Source organism: Momordica charantia (assembly GCF_013281855.1).
Source record: "Momordica charantia cultivar OHB3-1 chromosome 6 unlocalized genomic scaffold, Mcharantia_2.0 BLBB01000006.1, whole genome shotgun sequence".
In the NCBI taxonomy this organism is placed as follows: domain Eukaryota; kingdom Viridiplantae; phylum Streptophyta; class Magnoliopsida; order Cucurbitales; family Cucurbitaceae; genus Momordica; species Momordica charantia.
In genome coordinates this window covers 11,912,093-11,939,570 of record NW_028275164.1, presented here as the reverse complement: position 1 = coordinate 11,939,570, position 27,478 = coordinate 11,912,093, and the positions used below count along the sequence as shown (strand labels likewise).

Sequence of the window (27,478 nt, the reverse complement as noted above, 5' to 3'; positions counted from 1 at the left end):
ACTTGCATAAATTTATTGTTGTGTATTTTGATGACATATTAGTATATAGTAAAGCTCGAAATGATCACCTAGCACACTAAACTCGAAATGATCACCTAGCACACTTAGAAACTTTATTTGCAGCTCTACACACTAGCAAACTGGTCCTAAATCTCAAAAAAATGTCTCTTTTTGGTTTTGGAGAATCGGAGATATCATTTTTGGGATTTATAATCAGTAACCAAGGGCTGAAAATGGATCCGCAAAAAATAAAAGACATTTCTGATTGGCTCGAACCACAATCTAGAAATTCAATGCTTCCTCGAAATAGCATCCTTTTACAGAAAATTCATTCGAAACTTTAGCACCATAGCTGGCCCCCTCACTGACGGTCTAAAAAAGGGCAGTTTCCAATGGGGCAAGGATCAAACCAATAGCTTCCTTACACTAAAAAACAAACTAACTGAGAGCCCGGTTTTCAAACTTTTGGATTTTACCCAACCCTTTGAAGTCGTAGTTGATGCCTCTAGGGTTGGTATTGGAGCAGATCTATCTCAACACCAGCATCCCATTGAATACTTTAGCGAGAAATTAAGTACATCCCAACAGAATTGGAGCACCTATGAACAAGAGCTTTATGCCCTTGTTCGAGCTCTAAAACAGTGGGAGCACTATTTACTAAGCCAAGAATTCATCTTATTTATTGACCATTTCTCCCTTAGGTTCCTTTACACACAAAAATCAGTGAGCAGAATGCATGCTCGATGGCTTTCTTTTTTTACAAAGATTCGACTTTGTGATCAAACATAAGAATGACACTAGACCAAGAATAAAGTTGCGGTAATCTTCCTCATGGCTCCCTCCTCTCTCCTCCCTTCCCTCGCCTCTCAACCGTTCCTCCCCTCCATCATCTCTCTGTTCTCTCTCTCTCTGATGACAGCCTTTTCCTGTAGTGCCACTTCTGTAGTCCTCCATCATGACGTCGAAGACCGCTGCAAAGATAGAAAATAAGGTCTTCACGTGTACTTTTGACCTTGAAAAAAGAGGCCGCTTTCTGAGAATTATAGAATCACACCTGAAAAAGAACTTTTGTCCTCCCCGTAGAAGAAGTAGTAGCAGTTTGGCTTATTGATGGCATTGAGGAGTTGCTTCTGGTGCCCAACACACAAAAGTTCTTTAGGAAAACGGACTGCATGGATGATTTCATTTGGATGTAGAAAGCAACGAACAAAAGAGGGAGCTTCTTGGAGATAACCTAAGTTCAAGGAGGAGGCAGCAAAATAAACTTAGTCGTTCCCTCTGGGAAAGGTCGAAAGGATGGGAGGCTTTCAAACAGCTGCTTCTAGACTTCATGAATGGAAAATCCCAGAAATCCCCCGAGGTCCAGACGCCAAGAAAATTCCGATCATTTGCAGAAGCTGTGAAGGGGTCCTCTAAGTATCACGAGGCCTTTAGTGAGAACGTCCCTCTAGAACCTAGAGAAGTGAGAGCTCTTGATTGGAAGAGAATAGTTGTGGTGACAAGAAGAGACTTTCATGACGACTGGGGGAGAATACTTGAGTTTATAAAGAAACAGATAGAAGAGTCCTTCATTATAAATGCTTTCCAACCTAGCCCTCCTTAAGTGTACTTCTGAAGAATCGGCGAGATTGTTTGCTAGCAATAAAGGCTGGGTCACTTTCGGCCCCAGGACTTTAAAAGTTGAACTCTGGAATCCGCTAATCCACGGACGTTTTACTGTTGTTCCTTCTTATGGTGGGTGGATCAAGTTTAGGAACATCCCCCTTCATCTTTGGAGCTTGGCTACCTTTCAAGCAATTGGGAACTGTTTTGGAGGCTTTTTAGACTATGCAGATGCTAACTCTTCCCTCATTGAATGCACAGAAGTTGCCATTAAAGTGAAGGGGAACTATTGTGGTTTCATCCTAGCGGAAGTGAAGATTGTTGATCTGGACCAGACTTTTGTTGCCCATGTTAGCACTTTTCAGGACAGCTCGTTGCTCGTCGGAAAGCGAGTGACGGTCCACGGCAGATTCTCGTCGGAAGCAGCAGAATCTTTTTACAAAGGAAAGGAAGGTGCAGCTTTGAACCCAGTGGATATTTGGAGGGTGCAAGATGGCTTTTTTTATCCACCGGTTAATGTTTCTCACCCCTTTCTCTTCCCAATCTGTAGGAGGTGACAGTACAGGCGATGTTACTCCCCCTACTCTTTCATGCTTTGGTGAAAAAAGTACTACCTTGGTGGACCCCACTACTAAGTTGACTGCCCGAGGTACTGTTTTAGAGGAAATTCAAGAAAATGAAAGGCCCAATCAAACGCAAATGTGTGGTACTTTTATGGGTCAAGATAAGAAAGGGAAGTCTGTCTCTTTCTCCAAAAACAACCCGTTGAGACTTTTTTAAAATAAAGGTAAAGTGTGTTCCACGACAAACGAAGACTCCACAAAAGCCATCTCTTTGAACAAAAATGGGAAAGGTAAGGAGAAAGAGTTTGAGATGTTGTCTGACATTTCTTTCTCTAGCTTTGATAGTGAAACCCAAAGCCTTGTTTTGGGGTAGATTGTAAACAACACGAGAACCATGATTCAGCAAATGGACCCTCCCTCAGAATATTATCATATTTTCCAGGACGTAGAAACGGGCCAAACCTCTTTAGATAATGGTGGTTTGGTAGAAATGGTGCTGGAACACTAGGGAGAACAAAATCAATGCGTGGAGCATGACTCAGATGAAGAAGTGGAAGAGGAAAATTTCCCTTTCACTAGAAAAATGGTTCTCTACTTGCAAAAGCACAATTTGTGCATTAGAGCTATCCCTTCTAAAGCTGGGAGTGCTCTTGGGAAAAAGAAGCTAGGGAACTCTGTAATCATCTTAGATCATGGGAAAAGGAAGTGGAACACAAAAACAGTAGATTAATTGAGGGCCAGAGGGTTACTCCATGAAGATTATCTCGTGGAATGTTAGAGGGATTGGCGCCCCCTCCAAATGAGTGCTGATTAAAGACTTTCTTTGTAAGGCTGACCCTGATATTGTTTTGTTGCAGGAAACCAAACTTGATTCAGTTGATAGAAAGATTATTAAATCTACTTGGAGTTCTAGACGCATTGGCTGGATTTCTTTAGATGCAGAGGTTGGCGGTATCCTAGTCATGTGGAATGAAGATAGTATTTCCTTAGAAGACTCTGTCTTGGGTAGCTTCTCAATCTCGGTGTTAATTAAATACAATGATGGTTTTCAAGGTTGGGTGTTTGGTGTTTACGACTCGTCTTCAACCACGGGCAGAGATTCTTTTTGGCAGGAGATGAGGGATTTAGCTTGTCTTTGCGATGATGAATGGTGCGTAGGAGGGGATTTTAATGTGGTTAGGAGTCCTCTAGAGAAATCTAGAGGGGGGGGGGAGGTTAACCTGAAGTATGAGAGACTTTAATGATTTTGCGGAAGAAAGTAACTTGGAAGAAGCTCCTTTGAAAAATGGCCCTTTCACTTGGTCAGATCTCAGAAACAACCCTATTGCTACCAGAATTGATAGATTTTTCTTGTCTCAGAAATGGATTCAGCACTTTAAAGATATTACTTTGTTCAGACAACCGAGAACTACCTCAGATCACTTCCCCCTACAATTAAATCTGGGTATTCAGAAATGGGGTCCTTCCCCTTTCCGCTTTGAAAATATGTGGTTAGATCACCCTAACTTCCTCGAGAAAGTTGAGACATGGTGGAACTCTTTGCCCTCTAACAGTTTTCCAGGTTTCGCTTTTATGGAAAAGTTGAAAGGTTTGAAGCCTTTGCTAATCCAGCTAATCCAGTGGAACAAGGATGAGTTTGGAAATGTGGCTATTTCAAAGAAAAGTATTATAGACAAAATCGATGAGATAGATAAGGAAGAAGAGAGGGGGTTGTTACCTACTGCTCGGTTCTCCCTTGGAACTTCCCTTAAAGTTGATTTGCTGGAGATTACTTCGAAGGAGCAACAGACGTGGGCTAAAAAAAGCAAACTTCAGTGGCTTAAGGACGGAGATGAAAACTCCCATTTCTTTCATAAATGGGTCTCGGCCAAGAGGAATAAAGCAGCTATCTGGTCTTTTGTTAATGATCAAGGTACGATTCTATCTTCTGATAGTGAAATTGAAGGGGAAATCTTAGATTACTTCATCAAGCTTTACACTAGGGCATATGGGACGAGGCTTATATTTGAAAATTTGGAATGGTCTCCTTTGAATTTACAGTGGCAAGAGTGGATTGAATCCCCCTTCACGGAAGATGAAGTTCACAGGGCAGTTAAAAGTTTGGAAAGTTTAAAGTCGCCGGGTCCGGATGGTATGACAACTGAGTTCTATAAAAAAGCTTGGAACATCTTGAAGGGCGACATCCTTAGGGTGTTCCAAGAGTTTTTTATGAATGGAATCGTGAACCTTCGAACGAATGAGACTTATGTGTGTCTAATCCCGAAGAAAGTAGAAGCAAATGAAGTTAGTGACTATAGGCCTATAAGCTTAGTATCTTCTCTTTATAAAATCATTGCTAAGGTGTGGGCGGATAGACTCAAAATAGTCCTTCCTCTCATCATCGCAGACGAACAAGCTGCTTTTGTGGAAGGCAGATCTTGGATGCTATTTTAGTGGCTGCATAGACTGATGGTGACTGGAAGTCCACAAGAAAGCCAGGGTTCTTGTTAAAGCTAGACTATGAGAAAGCTTACGACAAGGTGGATTGGGATTATATTGATGCGGTGTTGGAAAAAAAGGGTTTCGATCAACGGTGGAGAATGTGGAGAAGGGGTTGCTTGTCCTCGACAAACTTCTCAATTATCGTCAAGGGAAAACGAAGAGGCAAAATTAAGGCCACAAGAGGTTTACGGCAAGGAGACCCTATTTCTCCTTTCCTTTTCACTCTCGTGGGAGACTCTTTCAGTCGGCTTGTGCACTTTTGTTGGGAGAAGAGAATGATCAAAGGCTTTGAGGTGGGAGGAAAAATGGTGATGATATCCCACTTGCAATATGCTGATGATACACTTTTGTTTTGTCCTGATGAGAAAGGTCTTTTGTTCAAATGGTGGATTGTAGTTAATTGGTTCCTTAGGGCTTCGGGTCTCTCTTTAAACCTAAATAAGACCTCCCTGATTGGCTTAAACATCAATGACGATAGGCTGAATAAAAAGCCCTAAGCTTGGGTTGTAGAGTGGAAGATTTTCCTTTCTCTTATCTGGGTCTCCCTCTTGGGGGAAACTTCAAAGCCATAGGTCTGTGGCAGCCTCTGTTGGAAAAATTGAAGCAAAAACTTGATAAATGGCACAAGCTAGTCCTTTCAAAAGGAGGAAGGTTGACGCTAGCCCAAGCAGTGTTGAATAGTATGCCCATATATTACCTTTCGCTTTTGAAAGCTCCTATTGGTATTGCTAAACAGATAGACAAGCTTGTGAGACATTTTTTCTGGAAGTCAGACAAATTACACCCTCACAGAAATCTGGTTAACTGGGATACCACGTCGTTACCCTTGACAAAAGGAGGTCTTGGTATAGGGGCCTTCCATCTTCGAAATAATGCGCTTCTTTTGAAATGGTTGTGGAGGTTTACCCAAGAGGGAGATGCCCTTCGGAGAAGAGTAATTGAAAGTATTTATGGGTTAGAACCTCTTGGGTGGACGGCTAAAAAGCCCAAGGGGAAAGCGGCTAGTAAGCCTTGGTTTGATATAGCAAAGAACAACATCCTTTTCCTTAAATTTCTATCTTTCAAAGCTAAACATGGTGACAAAATCTGTTTTTGGTTAAACAAATGGACGGGGAACACTACTCTTGTCCATGATTTTCCTGAAATTTTCATTTTATCTTTGAAAAAGGAGGCCACGATTGTTGATTGTTGGAAAGAAGAACAACTAGCTTGGGACCTAGGCACAAGAAGGGGTCTGCTTGATAGCGAAGTTAGGGGCTGGATTGATATTATGAGCAGGCTGGACACCATTCGAATTGGGGAAGGAGTTGACAAAGTGGTTTGGTCTCTTGATTCCTCTGCACAGTTAAATCGGGGTTAAAAATTTTGTGTGAAGATTCCCCAATTATGAACTCCCTTTTAACTTCTCTTCTTTGGAAATTCTCTGTTCCAAAGAAGGTGAAAGTTTTCCTTTGGACCTTAGCCAACCGTGCTGTAAACACAGCAGATAGGCTCTAGGAAAGATGCCCAAATTGGGCTCTTTCTCCTTCCATTTGTGTTCTTTGCAATCAGAATGAGGAAACCATGGATCATATTTTCCTTCATTGCCAGTTTGCCCTTCGTGGGTGGTTCTTTCTGCTGCAAATCTTTGGGTATTCCACTTGCTTGCCTCAGAATATTGATGGGTAGATAAATGAAGCTCTTCGGGGGTGGCATTTTAAAGGGAAAGCAAAAATTCTATGGAATTGTGCTGCTAGAGCCCTTATTTGGAACCTTTGGATGGAAAGAAATAATAGAATTTTTGAAGATAAGTCCTTTACGTTAGAAATTTTTTGTAATACAGTACAGTTACACACTTCTTGGTGGTGCTATAGACATAGAAAATTCTTTTGTAATTACAACCTCTCGTCGATTATGCAAGATTGGAGTGCTTTACTTCACTAGTTTTTTGGGAGGGGAGCCCTCTTTCCCTTGCCCTTAGGCTGTCTTTTGTCTATGCTTTTTTCTATATATCAATTTTCTTATCTAAAAAAAAACATAAGAATGACACTCTAAACAAGGCCGCGGATGCCCTTAGTAGAAAAGGTTCTTTGCTCACTATCCCACAAGGAGAAATCACTGCCTTCTCTTCCCTACCCACAACTTATCAAAAGGATACTGATTTTGACACTATATGGACTAAATGTCAGCAAGCACAAAAATACAGGGGATTTTCACATCCTCGATGAGTTTCTTTTTAAAGGCAATCAACTTTGCATTCCTCAGAACTTTTTTAAGAGAAGCGTTAATCAAAGATCCAGGAGGATTGGCTGGCCATTTTGGCCGTGATAAAACCCTTACATTGGTAGCAACATGATGGAAGTGACAAATAGGATTCTTGGCAACCTTATATGGTGCATTTGCAGCGACAGACCAAAACAATGGGATTTAGCTCTTGCACAAGCTGAATTTGCCTTCAACCACATGCAAAATAGAACAACAGGGAAGTCCCCCTTTGAAGTTGTTTATACTAATTTGCCTTCCCTTTGAAGTTGTTTATACTAATTTGCCAAGGTTAACCATGGACCTAGCTAACATACCTCTTTCTATTGATGTTAGTGTCGAAGCGGGTAGATGGCCGAAAGAATCAATCAACTGCATAAGGAGGTTCGAGAACACGTTGAGGCATCCAATTCAAAGTACAAATTGCAGGCGAATACTAAAAGAAGGGTCCAGGAGTTCAAGTAAGGAGATCTAGTCATGATACACATAACTAAAGGAAGATTACCAGCTGGATCTGCTCACAAGTTACAGAAGAAAAAATTTGGTCCTTTTGAAGTATTAAAGAATTATGGACTGAATGCATACAAAATACAACTACCTCCCGATTTCAACATCAACCCTATCTTCAATATCTCTGACATCTATCCATATGCAGCACCAGACTCTTTTTCTTTAGCATCTTAACTCGTGGTCGAGTTTTTTTTAAGGAGGAGGGAAGTTGATGTAGCTAACAAGTAGTTAACTTTACTTAAGTTAGTTTGTTATTTCCCCTTTGTGGCTTCCTCTATAAATAAGGGGCCATTTGTATCTTTTGGGATCATCTAATACCATCCATATTTCCTTCATAAGTGGTTACACCAGAAAAACAGAGGACTATAGAAGTTTAAGATAATCAAAGGTATGTTTCCAGAAGGCATCAATTGGAGACACCCTATCAATGTATCTGATCAATGCTGGCTGAAAATACCTTTTTAGGAAAATGAAGCCAGACAATAAAAAGCTCGGGAAAGTCAAAAGCACTGGGTTCAGATGGTTTGATACCAAGCTTACTCTCTATATCTTGGTTATTTCTAGCTTTTTAGTCATTGCATTAGTGACCTCTTCTAGTTACTAGGTATATTTGTTAGCCTTGGTTAACCACTGATTGGTTGGTACGCAACCTGTCAATATGATGCTCTGTTTCTGTAACCACTACTTTTCATATTGACCGTGTTTTTCAAGATTATTTAATGTTTGGTTTATCTTTTGGTATGAGAGTGAAGTTCTTGCATGGCAATGGTTGCCACCAAGAGAGGTTGATAACTCCAATTACGAAGATTTCAGGAAGGAGATTCACACCGACATGGATTATTGACATCAACATGGTTCAATTTAATAAGACATTAATGGTGTTTGGAAGTAGGGTAGTTTCTTAGGAGAAATAATTGAGGAGGTTCATGGAAAAATTAACATTAACATGGTCCAATTTGAGGCTTGTAATAAATTAGTTATCTTGAACCTAAGAATAAAATACTAGTGAAAAATGAATAAGTAGCCACCATGCTTCTATTTCTTGTACCTCTGAACTTAGATATTTCAATTTATCAGGTGGAAGATATCTCAAGAGAGCCCCAAGTAGAACGTGAGTTGGTGCTTATGAAACTCAATGCAGATCCAAGTACTCGTGCTGAGGTGACGTTTTGCATTATTTTTTTTATTGGCTTCTGAAATGAATGATGGAAAGAAAATTTTTGTTATGAAGAAGAAAAAAGCTTTTAAATTCTAATTCCTGTTTCTTTATGTGACGACCTTTTTAGATATTACATTCCCCGCTTGGAAAAGATTTTTTGTAACTACAACTTAGTGAATTTTAGCGCAAATTGGAAATATTTTTGGTACCCATTGGCTGGTTACTTTTCCCCTATCTGGTAGCTTATTCTCTTTGATAATGAAATGCTCAGTTTCTCATTGAAAAAAAAGAAGATTGGCATCTAAAAAATCTGCTTTTCCTGGTTAATATTATATTCTGTACTTATGGGGCCTTAATAGGTAGGTGTATGGCACTTTTGTTAGTAAATTTTAAAATTGGAATCCGCATTGGTGCGTTCTTTGTAAGTGGGATTCTGAGGACCTTGATCATATTTTATGGCAGTGCCAGGTTTCCTAGAACATTTGGGGGCCGGTTCTTTGAGATTTTTGAATTTTCTTGGGCTCGTCAAAAAGAGTGGGTGTCGATGGTGGAGGAAGTGCTATTGTACTCCCCTTTCCGCAAGAAAGGGAGATTCCTTCGGCGGGTTGGGTTCTTTTGGATTGCAAGCCCTTTCTCTAGGTTGGCTCCCTTTTTTGGGGCTGTGTTTTTGTATGTCCTTGTATGCCCTTGTTTTTCTGTTTTGTTTTCATTCTTCTCAATGAAAAGTTCGGTTTCTTATAAAAAAAAAATTTTAAAATTGGAATTTGTTTGAAATGCTGAAATTTTGATGCACTCTTGCCTGTTTCTAATACTGAGGCTTCAGTGAACATGTTTTAGTGAAGTGATGCTATACCCGGTACCCTTAACATACCTCACTTTACCAAGCATTTAAACATTACAAATCACTGAAATTTCTTATTGTATTGAAAAAGTATACAAGATAGGTCTAAATAACAATTACAATTAGAGAACTAACTTGGAAATATATGACATAACAGGAGAAAATATCAAGTGCCCTATCAATCTCCTAGAAATCAGCAACTAATTACAAATAATCAAAAAAAGAATAAATAATATCCGGAAGATACAACTGTACAATAATTTGACACTCCTTCTCAAGCTGGTGAATGGATGTTTTCCATTCCCAGCGTGCTAACAAAATCTTCAAAGCTGGTACTGTTCAATCCTTTTGTGAGAATATCTATTATTTCACTGTTGGTCAGTACAAAAAGAGTACACTGTACATATAAGGCTGCTATCTAACTTCTCTTTGATAAAATGTCTATCAACCTCAATATGCTTGGTTTGACCATGTTTAATTGGATTATGAGCATGCTGATTGCCAACTTATTGTCATAAGATGTTTTAAAAATTGTTTGAGGCGTAAGCCTTTTGAGGTGTGCAGCTCTTGGATTTGCTCAATTTGACCATTATTTCTCTTTGAATAAACCTGTAATGGTGCAGTAGTATTATGGATAGATGGTCTTGAAGAGACATCTTCTGATGCTAAAAAGAAATGGTCGTCAAGGTCAATTTTGAGCACAAGTAGGATTAGGTTCAATTTGTTAAAATGATGAGGTTCTTGAAGAAGAAGGAAAGGTGAGATAAGGCTTTGATACGATGACAAATCAATTCAATTTCTTATTGTATTGAAAAGGTACACAAGATAGTTGTAAATAACAATTACAATAGAGAACAATAGAATTTTTAGGGGTGGAGAGAAATAGAGAGTTGGTTTGGGATCTTATCAGACTAAATGTCTCTTTGTGGAGTTCTCTTTCGAAATGTCTATTCTTTTGGATTGGAAGCCCTTTAGTTGGGCTCCTTTTGGGCTTTTGTTTTTGTATGCCATTTGTATATGCTTCTTTTTTCATTCGTCTTAATGAAAAGTTCGTTTCTTATAAAAAAAAAATTACAATGGAGAACTAACTGGATAGCATTCATGCTTGTGGATCTTTTGAAGGCTTTTTGGTAGGTTGCAATGCTTTTCATCTATCTCACCTACCATTTGCTAATGATACGTTGGTATTTTGTAAGGATGACGATGCTATTCTCCTTAATTTAATAAAAAATATCAAAGCCCTTGAATGGCTCTCGGGTCTCTTTGTTAATTGGGATGAATCATCATTGAGCAGGGTGAATATTCCGTCCCAACGTGTCCAACTGACAGCTTTTTCGCTAAAGTGTCAAATGGGATCTTTTCCAATTATGTACCTTGGTCTTCTCTTAGGGTGCAGTCCAAAGCATTTTGATTTTCGGTGGCCTGTTCTTGAAAAGGTTGGCAAGAAGTTGGATAGGTGGAGGCGGTTCAATCTTTCTTGCGGAGGTAGATTGACTTTGTGTAATCTAGTTTTGGCTAATCTTCCTTCCTATCATATGTCCATATTTCATGTCCATATATTCTTGCGGAGAAATCCACGAGGGACTTTTTATGGGAGGGTAATTCCAAGGGGCATTTAAAGCATTTGGTCAATTGGAAAGTTACCTCTCTCTGTTTGGAAGATGGCGGACTAGGCATTGGTGGTCTTTCAAGAAGAAATGATGCTCTTCTCGCCAAATGGGGCTGGTGGTTTTTTTGTGAGCCTATGTCTCTGTGGTGGCAGGTGGTGGAAAGCATATATGGTTCTGAGCCTCATGGCTGGTTTACGGTTTCAAGGCTAATTGGGGGTTCTCGGCATCCATGGAAGAGTATTTCTGCACAATGGAGGTGTGTTGAGGTTTTTGTATCCTTAAAAATTTGTTGCGGCAGTGGGGTTTCTTTTTGGCACTTTATTTGGACGACTCACAGTCCCTTAAAGGAAAGTTTTTCTAAGTTGTTAAAACTTTCCATATTCCCTCATGGTTCAGCTTCAGATTTTTGCGACACAGCCACGGGCTCATGGAACATTGTATTAAGAAAAGGAGACTTTGAGAAAGATGAGTTACAAGATTTTGCTGGGCTCTTGAATGTGATTGGTTTGATCTCGATTACTCATGGTGAGGACCAAAGAATATGGACTATTGATCCTTCAGAGGTGTTTGCTGTAAGCTCTGTTTGCAGATTGCATAAATCCTCTTCGATTCTTCAAGATATTTTTGCAGCCTTACGAAAATCTAGAACTCCAAGGAAAGTTAATATTTTTACTTGGATTCTGCCAAATGGGAAGTTATATACTGCTGATATAATCCAAAAGAAGCTTCCTTCAGCCTCTTTGCTTCTGTTTTTTTGTGTTCTCTTTCGTTTTTTTGTGTTCTCTGTGAATCTAGTGGGGAAGATCTTGATCATCTCTTCTTTCAATGTTCTTTTGGGACTCCAGGTTGGTTCTCTCTATTTGGTCAGGTCAAAATTGATTGGGCTTTTGATTTGAAGGCTGAAGCCAACTTGAACTTGGTTCAACTGCTTTGTGGACCCTTACATCTCTCCTCCATGGCTCGAATTTTATGGATTAATGCAGTAAACAGTTTCATTTCGGAAATCTGGTTTGAGAGGAATTTGCAGATTTTCAAGAGTAAACGATCTTTATTCAATTGTCTCACATCAGCCAAGTTCAAAGCATCCTATTGGTGTTATCCTTCTGATTCATTTTCTCATTACTCCCCTTCTCTTATTTTTAACGATTGGGATGCTTTTATGAGGCTAGAGTAGCTTTGATTTTTAGATTCTGTCTTTGTATCTTTATGATTTTTATGTTTTCCTTTCACTCTTTCGAGAGTTTGTTTCTTTGAACCATTCTTGTTCCTTTTCATTTCATCCATGAAAAGTCTGTCTTTTATTAAAAAAAAAAATATAGAACTAACTTGAAAAGATATGACATAAAAGGAGAAAATATCAACTGTCCAATCTCCTAGAAATCAGCAACTAATTACAAATAACCAAAAAAAAAAAAATCCTAAAAATACAGCTGTACAATAATTTGACAAAATATTTTATGAGAAATTGCCAACTTTCACCATCAAAGTAAAAGTTCTTATAGTTTACACATCAAACTTCTAATTTTATTATCAGCTAAAAGCTTAAATATTTTAAGTATAACCATGTTGATCTTGTCATTAATTTTGTTGAGGATTATGAAAACTTTCAATTTCCATTACTTCATCTTCAATTATAACGCCTCTCTCTTGTTTTAATCCTCAGATAATGTGGTTAGTAGACATCTTCAGAGGAAAAACTGTGGATATTTCAGAACATTCACTGACTATTGAGGTGACTACAGACTACTTCCATATCCTTTCTCCAAGTCTTGTAATCTATGATATATAATTTATAATATAGTAAAAAGGGGTTTACAGGGAGAAACTGTTCATTTCTCCTTTTTCCCTTCTTTAATTTTGAATGTTTAATTTAATCAATTGCAAATTAATTAAATTAAATTTTAAACTATGATATGACATTCATGTTGTACAGCTTCAGCACAATTCTTTTGGAATATTTATATTAGCGAGGTTAACCAGAAAGCATTTTAACTTACTTGAGAGCCTGTCATAAGATGCAAACTGTGATAAAGGATATAGAGATCGTTGAGTACAAGTTCGTGTTTGCTTTCTCAAGGAAGTAGGCTACTTGATTGTCTTTACTGATTTTTGGGTTTAATTTCATAAACACGATTACAAACATAGATGAGCATGAAGATTCAGAAATATTGAAAAGGAAAAGCATATCATGTCATGAAAGATTGCAGATTCACAAATTAAGCTTTTCCAAGCTCTATATCTATATATCCTTTGAATGTGGACCAAATGAACAATCATAGAGACGTCTTGATTTATTATTGTTATCCTTGTGAGATTAATGATGGAAATTGTAAAATTTTTGATGAAGAAAAAGAAAATTTTACAGTTGAAAAAAAAATTAAACATTTTGTCAGGGTGTGGAATTTAAGAACTACTTTTACAGTGGGAGTTGATTATGTTCCGTGCAAAATTTTCTGATGTGGGTTCCGACTTTATCATTCATTAGCACTCATTTGTTGTATGGCGGACGATCAACCTTCTATATAACATTATCACCTCCCACGTACTGGATTCAGCCATGCTAACAAGGCACCAAACTCTTCAATTTCTTCCTCCTTCAGATTTCTTCTGATATAAATCTTCCTAGAATTCGTTGAGACATCCCAATAATCAGAAACAGAACCATGTGGATGCAAAACCTCTCTATAAAGCAGCAGATAATTATGAGAAAAAGTTGATGAATCCAGCCAAACATTATTCCAAAAGGAAATTCGAATATCATTTTCAAGTTTGTAAGTTGCTAAATCATCAACAAGTTCTCACCGTCAAAATATTGACCGAAGGACTTCTCAAACAAGCATTCTACTTGACAATTTTAAGCCAACTGAAAGATTCAAGACCAATGCTTGAAATTATTTGATACCAAATAACACTTTGTTCATTACAGAATCTCCAGCTCCATTTGGCAAGTTCGAACTGATCACCTTTAGACTTCCAAAGCCCAGCCCACCAGCTTCCGCTCATTTTGAAGATACATCTGTAAGGCCTCCAATTGTAAATGTGTATGCCAGGAGGGGTAAGGAGGGAATTTCACATTAAGTTAGTTATGTGTGGGATCTTCGGTTGGAAGAGAGAGAAGGAGAAATGGGATAAAGGGTGTTAGGAGTTAGAAGGGAAGTTTGTCTTGTGTTTTATGTAAAATGGTTATATGGTGGGGAGAGTTACCAGCCCTCTCGAATTGACTGAATAGAACTACTTTTGTAATTTCTTTTCTTGTTTTGCATTTGAATTCCAAGAACTTGTAAGGAGTTTCCTTACAAATTGGTATCAGAGCATTCCATCTTGGGGGGATTCAGTAAGATGACGTAGAAACGATTGGAGGAGCGGTGCGAGGCTACTGAAGTGGAGGTTTCTGGGTTGAAGGAGTTGATGTTGGGCTTCAGTGAACAGGTTGATATGAATCAGAAAGCTTTAGAGGCGTTCATGGCTGAACAGAAGGCGATGGGTCAGGTTATGATGGATATTATTGAGGGAAAAATAGGGCCGCACACTATGACAATTGGGGAGGCATCCACGAGACGTCAGAAAGGACTTACGGGAGAGACAAAAATTGTCGAAGTTCCTGATTTCGATGGTGATTAGAGCAAATCCAAGAAAGTAGAAATGTCGATTTTTCACGGGCACTGATCCTGATTCGTGGTTCTTTCGGGCCGAATGATACTTTGACATCCACAGGTTAACTGATGAAGAGAAATTGACAGTGGCGGTTATCAGTTTTGAAGGTATAGCCTTAGCGTGGTTTCAGTGCCGACAGCGGTTTACCAGTTGGGATGATCTCAAGCGAAGGATGTATCGACGATTTTGATCGTACAAATTTGGGAAACTTTGCACACAGTTGCTTTCGATTAAGCAAGAGAGCACGATGATAGCATATCAAGAACAGTTCGAAGCTTTGGCGGCGTCGCTTCCCTAGATTTCCGATGAAGTATTGGAGATTGCCTATTTGAATGGTCTGGATTCGGTAGTACGGGCTGAGTGGGCTATGGAGCCCAATGGGCTGGATGAGATTATGCGAAGGGCCCAACTTGTGGAGGACATTAGTGTAGCCACTCTTGAAGCGGCGGAACCGGACCAGGGGCGAATTGTTATGAACACGACGCTTCCTTCTTCGAAAGTCATACCCAAAGCATCTGAATCTGTTCCTACTTGAACGGTGACCATCGCGAGCAAGGGAGTTCCTATTGCGCCAGCACCGTGGGCTATTATCGGACCTACTCAGAAATGTCTGACGGAGGCTGAATATCAGAAACAGAAAGAGAAGGGCCTTTGCTTTCGTTGTGGAGAGTACTCAATTGGGCACAAATGTAATTATGTAGAAATCCGTAGCTACGAGTTTATGTGGTGCACAACAACGGGGAAGACGGAGAGCTTCACGGGGTAGTGGAGGAAGTAATTGCACCGATTGATGAGAAGGGCAAAGCTGTTGAATTTGTAGCGTTGAACACGGTCGCGGGGTTTACCACACCCGGGACCATGAAGCTGAAAGGGGCAATACAAGGGCGTGAGGTTGTGATCCTCATTGACTGCGGTGCGACTCATAATTTCATTGCCCATTCCTTATCGGAAGAATTGAAGCTTCCCTGTTCCGAGACGACCAGCTATGGGGTGATCATGGGGACGAGACTGGCAGTGAAAGGGAAGGGAATATGCTGCGGGGTGGTGTTGGAACTACCAAAATTAACGGTGAAGGAGGACTTTCTGCCACTTGAATTGGGAAGTTTAGATGTCGTTCTGGGTATGCAGTGGTTGAAATGGATGGGAACGATGAAGGTTGATTGGCTAGCATTGCTAATGACTTTTAAGAAGGATAGGTGGAAGATCCAATTGAAGGGTGACCCATCTCTAACTCAAAAGGAAGTCACTTTCAAACGGTTGTCACGGACTTGGGAAAGTGATGATCAAGGATTTTTGATCGAGCTCAGAGTCATGACTACCATGGAGATAGAACAGGAGAATATTAATGCAGTTCAACATGCTGCATTACTAGCACGGGTGAAGGAGCTGTTGGTAGAATATGGTGCGGTTTTTCGTGAGCCGAAGGATTACCTCCAATACGGGCCATCGACCATCGAATTCAGTTGAAAGAAGGTGAACAGCTGGTGAATGTGAGGCTGTATAGATATGCCCATGCCCAGAAGGCTGAGATCGAGCGGTTGGTGGCAAAATGTTGACTGCGGGCATCATACGTCCGAGCATCAGTCCTTATTCAAGTCCTGTGATATTAGTGAAGAAAAAAGATGGGAGTTGGAGGTTTGGTGTCGATTACAGGGCTTTGAACAACGCCACGTACCAGATAAGTTCCCTATACCAGTTATTGAAGAGTTGTTGGATGAATTACATGGGTCCCGGGTATATTCAAAGATTGATCTTAGGTCTAGATATCACCAAATCAGAGTGGTTGAGGTGGATGTACCAAAAATAGCCTTTCAGACACATGATGGGCATTACGAATTCTTGGTTATGCCTTTCGGTTTGACCACCGCGCTATCAACGTTCCAGTCCCTTATGAATAAGAGAATGGCTTGTTTGCCAACTTGAAGAAATGCAGCTTCGTGCAAGATAAGATCGAATAGTGTCAAGATCGAATATTTGGGACACTGGATCTCAGCTTAAGGGGTGGAGGCTGATCCTGAAAAGGTGAGGGCAATGTTGCAGTGGCCACAACCAACGAATTTGAAAGAGTTGTGGGGGTTTTTGGGACTTACCGGGTATTATATAAGATTTGTGGAAAACTATGGCACCCTAGCTGCTCCCCTGACTCGATTGCTTAAAAAGGAATCTTTCGTCTGGAATGACCAAGCTACGCAGGCTTTTGAGAGGCTTAAGGAAGCGATGGTAACTCTTCCTGTTCTAACGCTCCCCGATTTTAGTATTCCTTTTGTGATTGAAACAGACGCATATGGCTATGGTTAGGGAGCTGTATTGTCTCAACGCCAATGTTCGGTGGCCTTGTTCAGCCACACACTTTCTCTCACGGCTCAGTGGATGTGATTTTGAGAGCCGAACGAAAATGGATACCACACAGAAGAGTCAAGACCAGGCTTTCTCGTTTGGTTTCGAGAGCTTCCCCTCCCCGTCCCTTACTCGTCTTTTGATAGCCGTCATCCTGGATTTTTTTCCGGCGAAAAGAGCTCGCTTTCGACTTTCTACCTCGGTGTTCTGTGCCCGGTTCTGGTTCAGGAAAGGGTCTTATCTCTTTCATTGGAGCACATTGATGCCGAAGGAATGGAAAGAATAAAACCTACTATCCACCAGTGTTTTCGAGGCGCAAGGCGCACCTCAAGACGACAAGCCCTTTGATCGCCTTGAGGCGAGAGGCGATACAAAGGCGACGCCTGAGTGAAGCGAGACGCACCTTAATAAATAAATGAAAATTATATATATAGTGCATAAATTTATATAGTAAACATAGTTTAAAAAATAAATACCAAAATAGTGTCATAGTAAATGTCAACAAGATACATAAACCGACCAAATTCAATAAGTTTAGTCAGAGACGGGAGCGGCGACGATGATGGTCAGAGACGGGAGCGGGCGATGGCCGGAGATCGAGGGTGGTGAAGGTGAATGTCGAGAGGCAGAGAGAATAGTTAGAGTTTGTGGACTGAGGTATTTCGCGAGGGAGAAAGATTCTTTTAAAAAAACACATTAAAAAAGAAAAAATAAAATAAACAAGGCAGATCGCCTCGCCTCAGGCGAGAGGCGCACAAAGGCGCACAGAGGCACACCGAGGCGAGCGCCTGATTGAAGGCGCTCGCCTGGGCACCTTGCAAGGCGCACCTGGGCGAAATCGCCTCGCCTCTTGCCTGAGGCGAGCACCCGGGTGCGCCTCAACAACACTGCTATCCACCCACGCCAGATCCCCTAAACAACCTACATCCAAAGAAGTATGACATGCACTAGATGTAATGGAACAGACGGGATGAAGCCCAGAAGAAAAAATAAAAATGGATGAAAGGGAACTTATGGCAGTAGTGATGGCGGTTCAACGTTAGTGGCCTATCCAACCGGAGTATCAGAAGTAGGTGTCAAAGCTTTTGGGCTACAGATTTGAGATCCAATACAAGCCACGACAAGAAAAAAAAGCTGCTGATGCTTTGTCTCGGGTAACCCCAATTGCCCAATTGGCTGCTTTGACCGTCCCTACGCTCTTAGATGTTGAGGTCATTTCAAACGAGGTAGTCGGTGAGTCGGTGACCCATATTTGACAGCCATAATAGCTGAATTATCCACAGATGGTGATAGTGGTTCGAAATTCGACCTTCAACTGGGTGTGTTGAAGTATAAGGGGCGTTTGGTGTTATCAAAGAATTCTTCACTGATTCCTGCTATCTGGAATATATTCCACGATTCGGTGTTAGGTGGTCATTCAGGTTTTCTTTGCACTTATAGGCGTCTTACAGGGGAGTTATACTGGCAGGAATGAAAGGGGCGTAAGGTCATATGTGGCTCAGTGCTCGGTGTGTCAAAGTAATACGGATATGGCTGTGGCACCGGTGGGACTCTTACAACCATCACCAATATCAGACCGTATTTGGGAGGATATAACAATGGATTCCATTGAGGGATTGCCCAAATCCCATGGCTTTAATGCGATTTTGGTGGTGGTGGATCGCTTGAGTAAGTATGGCCATTTTATTCCTGTTAGCCATCCTTTTACAGCAAAATCCATAGCTTCTATGTTTGTTTGTTGAAGAGATTGTGAGATTACATGGTTTTCCCCAGTCAATCGTGTCATATAGAGACAAGTTTTTTATTAGCCATTTTTGGTCCTAGTTGTTTTGGTTACACTACAGGGGACTCAGCTGCGCCATAGTACGACTTACCATCCTCCAATCGATGGGCAATTTGAGGTAGTGAATAAATGTTTGGAGACCTATCTCTGTTGTTTCTGTAATGACACACCTAAGCAGTGGAGTCAATGGATACCATGGGCTGAATTTTGGTACAATATGACTTACCATGTGTCGATTGCAACAACTCCTTTCCACATTATGTATGGCAGGGCTCCTCCTACACTCATTGGTTATGGTAGTCAAAAAACAACGAATGCAACTCTTGATCGCTGGCCGATCGGGATTTGATGGTTGCTCGCTTGAAGGAACCTTTGCAGCAAGCTCAAGACCGCATGAAGAAGTACGTTGACTTGAAACGAAGGGATGTGGAGTTTCAGGAGGGTGATCATGTTTATTTGAAGATTGGGCCCTATCGACAGAAGTCAATGGCCAAGTAGAAAAATGAAAAGTTGGATCCGAAGTTCTTTGGTCTGTATGAGGTGCTGCAACGGGTGGGACACGTCGCGTACAAACTGAAACTACCATCGGAGGCTACTTATCCATCCGGTGTTTCATGTTTCCCATCTTAAAAAGGCAGTGGACATGGTGCTACGGTTCAACCAATTACCCTTTGGCTGAACTCTAATTTGGAGTGGATTGCGAAACCCGAAGATGTCTTTGCAACCCGTACCAACCTGGCCACAGGCATGGACGAGGCATTGATTCGTTCGGCTAATCTACCGGAAGAGAAAGCTACTTGGGAGGAGGTTGAAGAGCTAAAGCATCAATTTCCAACATTCCATCAGAACTTCTTTGTTGAACCTCACCTTGGGGACGAGGTGAATCTGGAGGGAGGGTGATGTAAGGCCTCCAATTGTAAATGTGTATGCCAGGAGGGGCAAGGAGGGAATTCCACATTAAGTTAGTTATGTGTGGGATCTTCGGTTGAGGGAGAGAGAAGGAGAAATGGGATAAAGGGTGTTAGGAGTTAGAGGGGAAGTTTGCCTTGTGTTTTATGTAAAATGGTTATATGGCGTGGAGAGGTTACCAGCCCTCTCGAATTGGTTGGATAGAACTACTTTTGTAATTTCTGTTCTTGTTTTGCATTTGAAGCCACTAACCTCGCACCCCACTAGGGACACCCAAGCACTAAGCTTACCAAGATCACAGTTAGCACCCAAGATCGAACTCTTGCCTCTATTAATCTTAAGGTTTGAAATGGATTTGAAGAAGCCCAAAAGACAATTAAGCTTCGCAAATGAACCATCCTTACCGGAACTAAAGAAAATGGTGTCATCTACGAACTGAAGATGAGAAGGTCGGACCTTCTCCCAACCCACTTCAAAAGCTTCCAAAGCACCTTTCTCCACCCCAACAATAAAATCTCTTGCTTCAGTGGCTCTTTGGTCTTTGTTGTTCTACTCGTGGGATTGGTGTTTGCTTTAATTCCGGGGGATGCTTCCTTTATTGGTTGCTTGTTCTTTTCACTCCCTTTGGGGATTTGCATCCTTGAACTTTTTTGTTTTTATTTTGAAAAAATATCTATCAATTATCCGTAAACTGGTTCGAGTAAATTACATACGTACAGTTAAAATCATTGTTTATGAATTCAAGATTCTCATTTGCATGGTCTATGTTCTATTTATTAGTAGTAATTGTTAGAGTATATATATTAGTATATTTTATATTCTTGTATTAATATGTATTAATTTGTCCCTTACCTTCTCTTTTAGGTCAACCTCGTAGATTTGTCTATATATATAGACTTTAATAATGAAAATAGACTATATTGGATTCTCTCAGATCCTAGTGTTTATATGGTATCGGAGCACTACTAGGTTTCTTCTAAAGTTTTTTGAATCTTAGGATTTTGTGCCCATTAGGGTTTTGTTGAAACACCCTCCCTACCATTGCTGCCACTGCTCACTGCTGCCGTCGCCCGTCGTTGCCACTGCCGTCGCCCGTCGTTGTCGTTGTCGCTGTCGCCTGTCGCTACCCTGCTGCTGCCATCTAACTTGGTCTCTTCGTGGGTATTCGTTGCTGCCCATCGTCGTCTGTCGTCGCCATCGTCGTCTGTCGTCGGCCATCGTCGTCCGTCGCCGTCCGCCGCCGCCCGCCCCTCTGCTCATCGTGGGTTTCTGCAGTTAGGGTTTCTTCATTTGAGAAACCTTGTTTGGTTCAGTCGGTTCGGTTTAAGTGGTCTGGTTCAGTCGGTTCGATTCAAGTGGTCTGGTTCAGTTGATTCGGTTCAAGTAGTTTGGTTAATCTATTTTGTTCGGTTATGTTCGATTGGTTTGGTCTGATTTTGTCACTTTGTTCAAATAAGTTCGTTTTTTTGTTATGGTTGAGAAGAAATCAATCGTAACATCTGAGATGATCCCAATGATATCGAAAATCACAGAACATAAGTTGAATGAATCAAACTATTCTTCATGGAAAATCAATGTTCGTCTTTTTTTGCGAAGTATTGATATGGACAATCACATCACTGAAGATCCTCCTAAAGATGAAAGCAAGAAAGTTTGGTTGCGGGATAATTCTTGACTGGTTCTACAGATCAAGAATTCGATCGAGGGTGACGTTATTGTCATACGAACCTCCGGTGGGTGCTGATGTGCCTTCCAGAACCAAGGGTAACGGAAAGGAAAAGTAAACCTTGCTTACTTGCTGGATAGTTTACATAAGTTTTTTTTTTAATTTCTACTTATCATAGGTCAACGAGTTTGAGTCTGTTAAAGAGTTGCTTAAATACTTGGAGTTCCTTTATTCTGGAAAATGAAATGTTAGTCGAATATTTGAAATCTGCAAGTACTTCTACCAACCTGAGTTTGGTGATCAATTGCTTAAAAATTACTTTATGGAACACAAAAAAATTTATGTAGAGTTTAATGCATTACTCCCAGATAGTAATGATGCAAAAGTTAGGTTTGCCCAACGCGAACAACTAGCAGTTATAAGTTTTCTCCTTGGTCTTCCACTTAGATTTGATGTCGCCAAAGACCAATTACTCTCTGGTTAAAAAATTCTAGCTTTAGAGGAGGCATACACTCGAGTATTTCACATTGAAAAGTCACAACCCGTCCTGTCATCTCAGTCTAACAATGCTTTGGTTGGACGTAGTACAAATGTATATCGAGGTAATACCTACCAAGGGAATTCCACAACTTCAAATGCTCAATGATGGAATTCTAGTGCTCTAAAATCAAATTCAAGAGATATCATTATGTGCAATTATTATCATAAGCCTGGTCTAAGCGAGAATGTAGAAAGCTATTGAATAAAAGCCAGAAAACACAGTCTTGCACATGTTGCATCTACTCCTGATGATGCTAGCAAGTTAGTTACAATTCCTGCGGAAAAGTTTGCTAAGTTCCAACAGTATTAAGAGTCATTGATGACATCATCCTCTAATCCGATTACCGCCGTCACTGAGTTAGGTAACACCAGTAAATGTCTTATTTCCTCTGCGTCAAAATGGGTCATTGACTCTAGTGCGACAAATCATATGCTAGGTAACGCTAACTTATTTGCTAATTTCAAGCTCCAGAAAAATATTCTTCAGCATTATCACTTCGTAGAACTTTAAGAGAGCCACCAAATTGAGTTTGAACTTCAGCATGAAAGTTACGAAAATGAGAAAGTAACTCAGAACGATGTTTCATTAAATATAACCTAGTTACACGGGAAAAATCATCGACAAAGGTAACGAAATACCGAAGCCCACCTTTGGACTCAATAGGATAAGGACCCAAAGTCACTGAAATGCATTTTCCTTGGTAATGCTCGTGTTAAAAAAGGGTATTGATGTTACTATCAAGATCTCAATAGATATCTTATCTCTCTCGACGTTACGTTCTTTGAAGGTACTCCTTTTTCATCATCTTTGAGTACCAGTCAAGGGGAGCGTTCACAAGAAGATGATGACTTCCTTGTCTATTTCATTGTCTCTACTTCTACTGAAGAGCTTCTTAACAATACATCTCCCTCTGTTTCTGATCTTTCTCTTCCCACCATTACTCAAGTTTATTCTCGTCGGCAACCTCCTATAGGCTCATGCCCTATACCAGCAGCTTCTTCGTTCCTGGATCCAAGAACAAGTGATGACCTTCCTATTGCTCTTAGAAAAGGTAAGCGTAAAGGTACTTATCTTGTTTCTTCTTTTGTTTCTAACCATTTGCCCTCACCTACTTGTTCGTTTGTTGCATCCCTCAAGTCTGTATTTGTTCCTTAAACTGTTCATGAAGCTTTATTTCATCCTGGTTGGCGGGTTGCTATGTTGGAGGAAATGACTGTCTTAGATGACAATGGTACTTGGGATTTAGTGTCTCTTCCTGCAGGAAAGAAAGCTATTGGTTGTAAATGGGTGTTTGCGGTTAAAGTTCATCCTGATGGATCAATTGCCCGTTTGAAAACTCGCCTTGTTGCTAAAGGATATGCACAGAGTTATGAAATTGATTATTTTGATACATTTTTTCTGGTTGCTAAATTGGCTTCTGTCAAGTTATTCATTTCCTTGGCATCTATTCACCTTTGGCCCTTACATCAGCTTGATATTAAAATTGCTTTCCTCCATGGTGATCTTCAAGAAGAAGCGTATATGGAGCAACCACCAGATTTTGTTGCTCAGGGGGAGAATGGAAAGGTATGTCGTCTTCGTAAATCCTTATATGGGTTGAAACAAAGTCCACTAGCATGGTTTGGAAAATTCAGTCAGGTGATTGAGGACTTTGGAACGAAGAAGAGTAAGTCGGACCATTCTGTCTTCTATAAACAAATTGAGTCTGGTGTTATCTTACTGGTTGTATATATTGATGATATTGTGATTATCGATAATGATTCATCAGGCATCCTATCACTCAAAACTTTTCTTCATATTCAATTCCATACTAAGGATTTGGGAGTGTCGAAATACTTAGGAATTGAGGTAATAAGGAGCAAGAAGGAGATTCTCTTATCAGAGAGAAAATATGTACTTGACCTGTTAACTGAAACAGGAAAATTAGCTGCTAAGCTACGTAGTATCCCAATGATACTTAATTTACAACTTACAAAGGAAGAGGAGTTGTTGAAAGATCCTGAGAAGTATAGGAGGTTAGTAGGAAAGCTGAATTACCTTATAGTTACGAGGCCAGACATAGCTTATCCAGTCAGTATTATGAGTAAGTTTATGAGTTCTCCTACGACTGGCCATTGGGTCGCATTGGAACATATTCTATGTTATTTGAAAGGTGCTCCTGGACGTGGTTTGTTATATAAAGATCATGATCATCTTAATATTGAATGTTTTTCAGATGCTGATTGGGCAGGTTCTAAGGAAAGTAGAAGATCAACCTCAGGATATTGTGTATTTGTCGGAGGTAATTTAGTTTCTTGGAAAAGTAAGAAACAAAATGTGGTGTTGCATTCGAGTGCTGAATCAGAATATAGAGCTATAGCACATTCGGTGTGTGAATTAGTATGGATATATCAATTTCTAACTGAATTGGGATTTGACATCACCACTCCAATGAAATTTTGGTGTGATAATCAAGCAGCTCTCCATATTTTATCTAATCCAGTATTTCATGAACGAACCAAATACATGGAAGTTGATTGTCATTATGTATGTGAGGAAATACAGCAAGGATTGGTGGCTACAGGATATGTGAACTGTGAAGATTGGAGAGCGATTAGGAAATGTCTTTTCTAAAGCATTGAATGGAGCACGAATAGATTGTCTCTCTAACAAGCTGGGCATGATTAACATATATGCACTAACTTGAGGGGGAGTGTTAAAGTATATATATTAGTATATTTTATATTCTTGTATTAATACGTATTAATTTGTCCTTTACCTTCTCCTTGTAGGATTAGGTCAACATTGTATATTTGTCTATACATATAGACTTTAATAATGAGAATAGACTACGTTGGATTCTTTCAAACCATAGTGTTTACAGTAATAAAGAGGAAAAGTTCAACGATAAAAATCTCTTCCCTTTTTTAAAGTTTTTGTTATATGGTTTTTATACAAGCTTTTGGTTGGTGTAAATGTTTTTCTCCTTTTTTACAAATTACAGTCTTAGTGATTTTTATAACTAGAAGGCGCTTTTGTAATTTTCGATTTATGGGGATTTATTCTTTCGTATATTTTATTTGATCAATGAAATATCTTTGGGGTATTGTAATTCCTATCTAAAATAAGGGAAAAGTTGTAATACTAGTTTGAAAAGAAGGGAAGGTTGGATCTAACACCAATCTTCTTTGCATCTTTGTACTCTTCTAAGATAAGTTTGTTCTTTCTTCATGTCTTAAGGTGACCGGAGATCCTGGAAAGCTGGTTGCCGTCGAAAGAAACTTCAGCAAGTTTGGAATTAGAGAACTTGCTAGAACCGGAAAGGTAGATAACAAATTTGTTTCAATCAGTTTATTTATGGAGGCATGCTTGTTCACACTGGGTAATTAATGCATGTATTTGTACTGATTAGAGTAATTAAGTTGAAAAGCTAAAAAGATAAGGATGACAATCAAGAGCTGTGACATTTCAACTCCATTTCTAGCTTGGGTAATTTAAAGTTTTGTGATGCGATTGATATATAAGCTGTCAAATGGAAGTGTAATGTCCATGCTGAAAACCTGATAAACTGAGAAAAAAGTTCTTACTCTGGAAGTCATCTTTCATCACTAGGTTGTATTATTTTTTGTTATTTGCTTGCTTTTTAGGTTAAATTATACTTTTGATACTTGAAGTTGCATATTGTATCTATTGAGACTCTACCTTTAAAAGGTTTTTAATATGTTTCTAAACTTTCATTGTTGCATTTATCTAGTTCTTGAATTTTAAAAAGTTTTTTATAAGTCAATGAACTTTCAATCTTTGTGTCTAATAAATTTTTTTTCTTAACCGTGTTAGTTTAAGGTTATATGTTACGGTGATTATAATATTTAAGGACTATGCCTAAAATTAGCTCATCACACCATCCTTGTATGATACATATTTAGCATGCCATTTATTTTTTTTGGAACAACATACGAACTTTTTATTGATGTATGAAAAGATATAAAAACGTTCAAAGATACAAATTCTCGTGGGAGTGAAAATGAAAAGAACATAAAAACGGTAAAATACAAGCTAAAGTGAAAGGAGAGCAGCCCAGGAAAACAAATTGCATAAAAGGAATAAGCTTGAAAAAGGGGTTGCATCGAGTACCAAAGAGAAGCCTTGTATTTAGCTAGATCACAATAGTCAACCCAATATCTTCTTTTATCCTGATGATCCATTGGTTTCTTTCAAACCAAAATTCAGATAACAGTGCTTTAAGGACGTTGATCCAAAGAAGATGAGCTTTTGGGGGAAGGGAAGGACCGTAAAGAAGCTGTTGTAAGTTCCCCGAAGCTGAATTGGAGAAAGCCCAACATAAATTGAAAAAACAATATAGTCTTTCCCAACAGCTGGCGGCATAAGGACAAAGGAATAGTATATGAATTTGGCTTTCACTCTTTGTTGAGCAAAGAACGCAGAATGAGGGCTGGAGTAATAAGGAAGGCAGCTTTTTCTGAAGAATATCCAAAGTATTGAGGTTGCTAAACAGAACTATCCACAAGAATACACTAACCCTCTTCGGGCTACCCGATTTATTTCATGGTATCTTGTGTGAAGGTTCCAAAAGACTTGATAAGGATTTGACTGAGAAGAGACCAGAGGAGGATTCAGGGCTCCACTCGAGCTTGTCTGATGTACACAAACACAATGGTTTCTTGAAGAGAATGAAAGATATCTTTTATTAAGAGATCAGCCTCTATTTATAGAGTTTGGCTAACAACTCACAAAACAGTAAAAACTAGTTACTGTGTAGTAACTAACAACTAAATAAAGAACAAAGCTTGAAAGCTACATCTTAAAGGAAAACCTTAAAATAACAACTAAAACACTACATCATTGTCTCTACTGATGAAGGGGGAAGTATTGGATGGGAAATTGAGAAGGGCTGAGAGCTCTACAATTTCACTGTTTTTTAGGCTCCTTCTGAAGGCAAAATTCCAACTACTTGTGGTGTGGTCCCAAACATTCGAGACCGAGCAGTGGGGGTTTTTTAGGCTACTTCTCAAGGCAAAATTCCAACTACTTGTGGTGCGGTCCCAAACATTCGAGACCGAGCAGTGGGGGTATACACTGATTGAATATAGATGAGGGAATTTGTCCATGAAGGCCGATCACCCTTCCATTTGTCATGCCAAAAAGAGATGCGGTTTCCGTTCCAAAAAGGAAGATGCACTGTTGTCAAGCAACCAACCAATGTTTGGAGATGTTTGTCCAAGGACTAGAGCAATTATTGGCTTTAGGCAAGGTATTCCAGTTGAAAGGATCTGAGCCATAGATGTTGTCTATTACCGAATGCCAAAGGGCTTGAGGAGGTTCATGGCAAAACCTCCAACCCCACTTAGCAAGAAGGGCTTTATTTTTTGCAACAAGACTACCCAAGCCAAGACCACCATTTTCAAGGTGAGGTGCAACTAGATTCCAATTAGCTAGATGCTTCAATTTTCCTTTCTCATGTCCTTCCCCAAAGAAATTTTTGATAAGTTTTTCAATCCAAACATACCATTAATCAGCTTCCACTATCTTAATGGTCGAGGAACAACAACTCATCACTATAATAGGTGAAATTTATTCCCAA

The 27,478-nt window shown here is 39.8% G+C and overlaps 1 protein-coding gene across 5 annotated transcripts in view; it reads left to right on the top strand.

Annotated features, from left to right (window-relative positions):
* LOC111018258 (acetolactate synthase small subunit 2, chloroplastic) overlaps positions 1-27,478 on the top strand; it is a 48,901-nt gene that overhangs the window by 3,316 nt on the left and 18,107 nt on the right. For all 5 annotated transcript variants that reach the window (XM_088126040.1, XM_088126039.1, XM_088126037.1 and 2 more), the window contains 3 exons: positions 8,475-8,558; positions 12,671-12,739; positions 25,117-25,200. In XM_088126040.1, coding sequence (XP_087982166.1) covers positions 8,475-8,558; positions 12,671-12,739; positions 25,117-25,200 — 237 coding nt within the window. The remainder of the gene's footprint in view (positions 1-8,474; positions 8,559-12,670; positions 12,740-25,116; positions 25,201-27,478) is intronic.